This window comes from Penaeus vannamei, chromosome 25 (assembly GCF_042767895.1).
Source record: "Penaeus vannamei isolate JL-2024 chromosome 25, ASM4276789v1, whole genome shotgun sequence".
Taxonomy (NCBI): Eukaryota; Metazoa; Arthropoda; class Malacostraca; order Decapoda; family Penaeidae; genus Penaeus; species Penaeus vannamei.
In genome coordinates, this window is record NC_091573.1 from 18,880,850 (window position 1) to 18,888,931 (window position 8,082).

Here is an 8,082-nt window from a genome sequence, read left to right on the forward strand (position 1 = left end):
TTATTAACAAGTTAGTTTTATATACCCTGTGCTTATTAGGTTTGGAATGACTACTTTTTTCCTATTATCCAAACCTTCAAATATATAGACACTGGAAACCCATTTCTTTTCTATTACCCACCACCAATCCATTTTTTTTTTCTACGCGATAAGCTACATGTTATACTTCTTAGGATAGTAAATATTCAATACAATAAGAAGAAATGAAATGTTTTAAGGTTTCCTTTAACATTTGTCATAGGTGAGAAAACTGAAATCATGGGCCTCCTCTATCTAGCCCACACACCAATTTAAAAAGGAGACAATAAAATTACAAATCTAAATTTTAAACTTTAGCACTTTGCTTATATTGTTGAAAATTTACACGTCTCAGTGACTTACTGGCTGCGAATCAGACTGATTTCATATTACCTGCTAGCAATTACAAACTCTGTGCCCTGCATGTATCCCCTTTATCTCCTCTGATCATACACAATGCAGTTTACTAATGCAAATGCCAGCTTTTTTCGTAAGAAAAGAAAGAAAGAAAAAAAATGTACTTCCCACATCACGAACCACCATACAGCATCTTCCTTTAACCAATTTTGTACCAACACAGAAAACATATGAGTATGGTCTCCACTAGACTTTTTTCAGCTCAAATAAAATTATGTAAAACATGACTGAGATGATACCACTGTCTGAAAGTCATCCCCCGTCTTCCCTTTGGAAGGTACACAAAGCTGATACTTTTCATATATCTAGCACATAAAATACTTAAACTTTGAGATATTATGCAGTGGCCAAGTACCAACTGTAATGCCTGCCTCACTCCTGCATTGAAATTTCACCTATTTGATCTTTTACTTTGTCTCATTGCTCTTTCAATTTCAAACTGTCTTATATCAGCTCTTTCTAAAAATGCTTGTTTGTCTAAATACCTGAAAAAAAGAAAACAATTAATCAATGTTTCATATTTTTTTCTACAGGTTTGCATGGACATATTCAAACACAGGGCTTGCCCATTTTCCATAGCAGCATTTCTGCCATTCCCCTAAACATCAGATGATAGAGAAAATTATATAAATAATAGAATTGGACCATACACTATCATAAACAGATAAATTTTAGATTACAGTTACAGTGCCTAGGCTCAGAGGCTGGTGATTATAAGATGCCTTGCATTTCTTTCTTGTTTATTGCACTGCATGAAACAATATACAATAAATACACTGCCAAGTCAACAATGTAACATTATACAACATAAAATGCACCCGCATCTCTTCATAGAAAATATATTACATGTATAAGGGGAAAAGTGACACTGAACTTGTAAATTTTAAATTTACGAAAAAAGTATACGATTATTCATAGTAAGTGTGTTGTAGGGCTGAATGCTTTAAAGTCACTCTATGGGACTGTGGCTCTACCTTTGGTGATGTCCAGCTAGAAGCCCCCAGCTGAAGTGACATCGGATGAAATTTCCGCCGCGATGACGTTCGGTCTGCCACATCATGTCAGTTTATACCAGGATGGTTTCAACAATTTTCATGTTTGATTAATTTGATCATGGAAAAATATCTCAATATTGTTTTAAACACTTTTCTTTTACATCAAACCATCTGTAGTACTGCATAACAAAAATAAAGCCTTTGGAAAAAATCTGTAAAAGTCCTATTTATGTATCCACTCTATATATATCAAGCTCTCTTCTGAAGAGCGGAAAATATCCTTAAAAAAACAAACAAACAAACAAACAAACAAAAAAAAAGTGTACACATACAAAAAATCTTCTATGTGCCCACTAACTAATTCTCCATTTAGTGATTCACACTCATTTTTTCAGGCACTAACTCGCTTATTCACTGACTCACATAGTCAGTCATTATCTCACCTGCATACATGGGTGGGGATGTGGCTGTGTGGGTGGGAATGCAAGTGTGAGTGTGGATGGCTGGTGGACATGTGGATGTGGGTGGGTAGTCATTATCAGTACAGTGAGAGACGCCTTTAAGAACCTTTTAGACACAGTAACTGTAATCTAATATCAAACTTTGAAAATCTGGTGTCTGCAAGAGAACTCCTAAATCTTTTGCAATTTTCTTACAAAGACTTGCAGATTATTAATCACTGTTCAAAGGAAAGAGATGCCAAAGTAATGTGAAGGAAATCAAAATTTGTGTCTACTTACCCATGCTTACTCTTTTTGTGACTTTCCAGTTCTTCATCAATACCTTCTTCAGCTTTGAAGCTATTCCAGTCTAATTTGGTCTTTTCTAAAGTTGTCAATTTTTGCTTTTTATTATCCAAGAGCCCTATGATGTTCGATAATCCTGCAGGTCGTTTCACACCTCCAAGACCGGGTAAATGTGTTCATAATGCTTTTGAAAGACATCTTGATCATGCTAATTATATAATGAAACAATAGGTAAGTATGTAGACACTTATCTGTCAATCGCTTTAATAACAGATATACCCACACCTAAATGCTAATTTTTTATCTAGATCAGGGGTTCCAAAACTTTTCCAGGCTTGTGTCCTCTTGGCTTCCAGGTGGATTCCTGGCACTCAATGTGTACAGAATTTGATTATTTTGTTATGCTTCAAATTGAATACAATATTAAATACAAAGATGTTTTCCCCCCAAATAAAACCTAATTTAGTACATCAAATCATTTGGCAGTTTTAGCTGCGTCAGCAAAATAGAAGGGAAATCAAAATCTCACCATAGTTATAGGTAAGGGGAATTGATGTGCTTGGTGCACATTTTGTCATTCAGATAAACAAAAGAAAGAGAGAAAGAAAGAAAAGAGAGGAAAAGAAAAGACAAGAAGAAAAAAAATATTAATAAACTTCTAATACCATCTTGTTGTTCCCTGTATGCTTCACCCCTCCCCCACCCACACCCTATCCACCTCTCCCTGGGTGGTAGTACTGCCCACTTTGGGAACTAATGATTTTGACGTATGTACTATGGTTAATGACTTATAGATGTACATTTGATATGTAACTATTAAGTAGAAGAAATTCTTACCTCCAACTGGTGAAGCTTTCTTGTCAAGTGTTGTACTGCTCTCGGGAGTTAAAGTTGCGGCTTTTGCCTCGGCTGAGTTGGCATCTACTTCTTTTTCTATTCTGTAAGATTATGAGGGCCATTGTTTTGATTTGTTGTATGATTAAATTCTGTTTATAGGAATACCATTTTCATCTTGTCTTTCTTGACATGCAAGTTGGACATGTATCTATCCTAAAAATAAAAAAAAATAAACAATTAATATTCACAATATGTATTAAGCATACTTATATTATCTGGAATCTATACCTTACCTTTGAATAGAAGTCAAAGTTTCAATCTTTATCTTAATAGCAAGCAATTCACCCAAAGCTCTTACCTCTAACACACTGGCACTTCCAGCAACTTCTACTTTATCTGAGAATGAATTTCAAGCTTGAAAATGAGATTTCCTGAAAAGGAAAACAAAGCTGAAACCCCCCCCCCCCCCACCCGACCCTGAGTCCTCACCTTACTTCTTCTCCAGCAAATTCAAACACCTTGGTAATTTTTACAGTGCTTGATTTATTATCTTGGTTTTTTGTTTTTTGGGTTTCTTTCTTTGGTTCTTCTTTCTTAACTGTAGCTGAAACAGGATGAGCTGCAAGAAAGAAAAAAAAAATTCACGTCATAAGAGATAAATATTCTTTCTTTTCCACATTATACCCCCATTATCCTGAGGGACGTAAAGAGAGCAAATGTGGTAACTTTAAGTAAAGTACAACAAAGTACCACTTAAAAGAGAGGAAATGACTATTCTCCCTCCCTCCCTCCCTCCCACTGTCTTCCTTTCTTTCTTTCTTTCTTTAAAACTCCACTATTTTTTACAGATATTAAAGATTTACTTTAAATGAACATTTTCTATGCTTTGAAGTGATTTCAGTTAACTCTGAGTATTTATAAAAAGATCATGAAGTAAATCTTTAACCTTGACTAAATATGTCTGATAAAGGTTGTTAAAAAGACCAAATTTTTCTTGTCACATTTGTTGTATCACTAGGTTTGTGATTTTTTGTGGGATCCGCAAGTTTGAGCCTTGCCTTTAGTACGATGCAAGCTAACTGGTGCCAATTTAGCAGTGGAATACATTAAGACAAAGATTCTCAATTATTTCACTTCCCCAGACCCCAAAAAAGGGTTTTCCCCGGTATGTCCAAATGCCACTTCATCAGAATCACCAGCTTTATCAAATACTGATATGGGTTCAAAAATATCAATACCCTTTAAACAGAACAGCAAAGAACACACCAAAAATCATGATTATCTTTTCATGCTGAATCAATTTAGACATAAATATGAATTACAATCAACAAATTATAATGACCTAATCTAGTGAGATTCATGCTAATATTATGGGGGAAAATTTAAAAAAGAATCATAGTGCACCTACTTAGTATAGCTAATATCACTAAGTCCAAGGTTCTCAGCCTCTGGTTACAATACCCCAAAAAGGTTATAGATACTCATGGTTAGGAACCAAGATTGTCAGTCAAAATCAAATCAGTTTAATCAAGTGATTGTATCCGATTATGAAATCATTGCTTATAAACAAAATCATTTAGAGAAATATTTTAACTAAGGATATGCTAGTGACTATCAAAGTATTTTTTATGTTATTTTGTGTACTATTACTGTTTATTTTTGCTATCAAAATATTTCTCATGTTTTTTTGTGTACAATCACTACATGTTTTCTGAAGATTAAAATAATACAGATTGACAAATAAAATCACAATACGGGAGCAGTTCCTTCTGATGAACATGACTTACACTAAAACTTTTTTCGTTTTTGATTTATCCAACTAAAAATTTGGAACTATATAGGTAAAAATAAAGTGTGAAATAAGTTACACTTAGAGCATTGTATTACTTTTTAAAACCCTTGGTTATAAATATTATTCTATAAACATGCCAAAATCTATATTTATACAACAAATGGACCCTTTTTTAATTCTTATATCGGGAAACCATAGGTAAATCATAGATGTAAAAATGTTATCAACAAATTAAATTTGATCTTAATTTCTAAATATACAAAAAAATACAAATATTCTAATTACAGCCAAGTTACTGAGATATTAGTCCCTATAAAACAGACTTCAAATCTTACACACTCTTGAGAAAGAGAGATCAAAAACTACATATGCTAAATGAGAGAAATATATTGTAGGGAATAAAATATGGTCATCCTATTCTGCTTACCAGACGTAGAATTAGCACTACTTGAAGACTTCTTCCCTAATAAGGCTGCCCAACTTGAAGCTTTTGGCTTAGGTGGAGGGCTTGGTTTATCTTCAACATCGGCAAGGAAATCTGAAAAGAGAAAAAGACGTCTGGTGGCTCATAAAATCCCCATAAATAAATATATATATATATATATATATATATATATATATATATATATTATATATATATATATATTTTGGTGTGTGGTTCACCATGCTTTGTGTAATACAAATGAAGACCATTTTGTAAATCTTTAATCTTTGCCAGAAAAGTAAACATATAAATTCCTAATAATAATAGACAATCTTGTCAGGAATTAGGCAGAAAGAAATAGCTCTACCTAAAAAATAAAAATAAAAACCTAAATAAGCCTCCCAAATAAAATACAAGAAAAAAGAATGAAAAAAAAAGTACACTACACAGCTACTCCCATTGTCCCTAAAATGTTCCATGACAATACAGTCATGAAAAAAATCGGGTGAAGACCTTGTGACACCACTATGCTACCAAAAAAAATTTTGGCTGAGGGCCAGGTTGATGAGAATGTGCTTTCATGAAAAATTTACCCAAAGGGGGCTCAGGCAACAGGAATGACTTGTCATGAGTAAACAAAGCTCTGAGATGAAGATTCGACTCAGTGGGCATTTAAGGGGGACTCTTGCACCATTTCCACTGACGGTGGAATGTACTATCCTTGTGCCATGACCAGAAGAGCACCAGGTCCTGGGAGGACACTATTTCCATGCTCAGAATCCCTTCCTGCCCACCATGACAAGGCAGTGCAGGGTGTTACAGAAAACTAAACATTACCAAAATATAGAAAAATTACACTACACAAGTTATTATTATTGCACAGAGTTGTAGACAACCTAGATATATGATAAGGAGTTTGTGTAAGGAAAACAGTCTATTACTATCTTGATACAGAATATTAAATGAGAAATACTGACTTTGAAAAAAGGGGGGGGGGGGGGGGGGGGGGAAAGCTTGTGCAGAAAAAGAGATCACAACATTGCAAAGAGTCTATTACCATCTTGATAAAGCATATCAAGTGGCAAATACTGACTGTGGAAAATGACAAAAAGCAAAAAATGCTAATGTAGAAAAAGATATCACATTGCAAAGGGATGCAAGGAGTCTTGACAATGGACGAGTGTTCATGAAAGACCGGGGGGTACAAGTCACTTGGTCCAGGTGTAGGCTGTGATGCACCCAAAGCCTACAGATTAAGATTCACCCAAGTAAAGAAACAGCTGCTCTGTTTAATTAAAATGTGCATGGTCATTTGAAATGGGGGGCTAACATGTATGCGCAATAAAGTAGATAAAAAAGGAGGAGATTGCAAGGGAGCAACACTTTGAGCTGTTTCATCTACCTACAAGGCCTGTATTTTGAGTTTCTAGTTAGTTTTAAAAAAGTATGGGGTTCTGTGATTTCCTTTTTCTGTGATGTCCCCCCCCTCTATATAAAAAAAAGTATATACATACCTGCCCATAAATTATCCTCTTTCTTTTTATCCTTCTCACTGCTTACTACATCTTGCTCTGCTTCTTTTTCTTCTGTATCCTGTTCCTTATCTTCTATATGTGCTAAAAGAGGGTTCTTTTTTTTTGCCCTTTTTTTTTCCTTCCTTTTTTCTTTTTATCTTTTGCTGCTGATTTTCCTTCCCCATCTTCATCTAAATCATCATCTTCCTCTTCCTCTCCACCACTTATCGGTTCATCGTCACTCTCAACACCTGAAAAATAAAAGAGAAAAAAAGGGATATGTTCTAGCTTTACATCTGGTAGGGACTCCAATAACATGGATCATCTTTATTACAATTTAAATTTCCCTTAAATATCTGCACAAGTAATCAATATTAAACCATAACGTCAGACAGTACTTTCCATCAGAGATACAATGTCTGACCCTAGGATAATTAATCACATGTAACCTCTCATAAACTTTTTCCTTTCATTCTTTTTTTTTTTTTTTGTAATGAAGGGGGAGGAAGTAATTCCTGTACTCTTCAGCAAGTTCCTTCCAGCTAAAACTCTCCGAAAGCCAGGCCCATTCTCCCCCACTCTCTGACTTGTAACAAAGGGGGACTATAAATTTACTAATTTCTGTGTTTTTTAAAAGGGTGTACCACACTCCCAGATATATCTATTTTCCCCAGAAAGATTCACTACACATTTATCTCCCTGGGTTTTTTCCATACAACTGTATGGGGGGGGTGCTTCATGCGCAGGGTGGTGTGAAGCGGGTGGAGTGGTAGTCTAGTTAGTGTTAAGAGCTTCTGCATGCCTTCTCGCTTACAGCTGCCACCGCTGGCTAGCCTCCCTGCGAAAAAGGGAGCAGCTCTGCATAAGCCTCCCCCTGCCAGTGCATAGCCTCTCCATCATCGAGACTCCCTGCAGTGCCTCCTCGTGGCCACCCCTGGAAACTGGGTACCTTGCGGGGTTTCCCGGCTAAACTGAGGGGGATCTCGGAGCAGCAGGAGGCCCCCCGAGGTTCAGGGCCATGGCCCCCCGGCGTGTGGACACGCCCTGGCCCTGTACCAACTCCTGCCCCCCAGCCCCCTGGGGTTAATGGGAGGCTCGGGGGAGGTGGGCCCTGCCAGTCCTCCTCCCCCCAGATATAAACCAATCGGCAGTAAAACATATAAATGGAGGGCTGGGAGGAGGGGAAAAGCCCCCCCCCACCCAGCAAGTGAGGCGGACTGTGGGCCCTGCTGGGGGGGGCGACTGCTGGAGCGCAGGCTGGGAAAGGGGACTACCCGTCTCGCCTGCGCTCTGGTGGCCGGGCCCGCCCAGAAATGAAGCTTGTGGGGGGAAAACCCTC

General features: G+C 36.9%; 1 protein-coding gene across 1 annotated transcript; it reads right to left on the minus strand.

Moving 5' to 3' along the window:
- Positions 1 to 672: 672 nt before the first annotated feature.
- On the minus strand, positions 673 to 7,543 carry LOC138866389 (craniofacial development protein 1-like). The gene is made up of 9 exons (XM_070138921.1): positions 7,460 to 7,543; positions 7,265 to 7,325; positions 6,864 to 6,994; positions 6,744 to 6,819; positions 5,233 to 5,343; positions 3,503 to 3,599; positions 3,014 to 3,114; positions 2,171 to 2,330; positions 673 to 920 (listed from the first exon to the last, which is right to left on the minus strand). The coding sequence occupies exons 1-9, from the start codon at positions 7,541 to 7,543 to the stop codon at positions 827 to 829; spliced, it is 915 nt and encodes a 304-aa protein (XP_069995022.1). The 3' UTR covers positions 673 to 826.
- Between the last annotated feature and the right edge of the window lie 539 nt (positions 7,544 to 8,082).

Excerpts from the sequence above, each read along its gene's own strand:
- LOC138866389 (XM_070138921.1), bottom strand. The coding sequence starts at position 7,543 with ATGCAGAAGCTCTTAACACTAACTAGACTACCACTCCACCCGCTTCAC. Across the intron at positions 5,344-6,743 it reads AGAGGATAATTTATGGGCAG|ATTTCCTTGCCGATGTTGAA; the intron begins GTATGTATATAC and ends TTCTCTTTTCAG. Across the intron at positions 3,600-5,232 it reads TAGTGCTAATTCTACGTCTG|AACCAAAGAAAGAAACCCAA; the intron begins GTAAGCAGAATA and ends TTAAGAAAGAAG.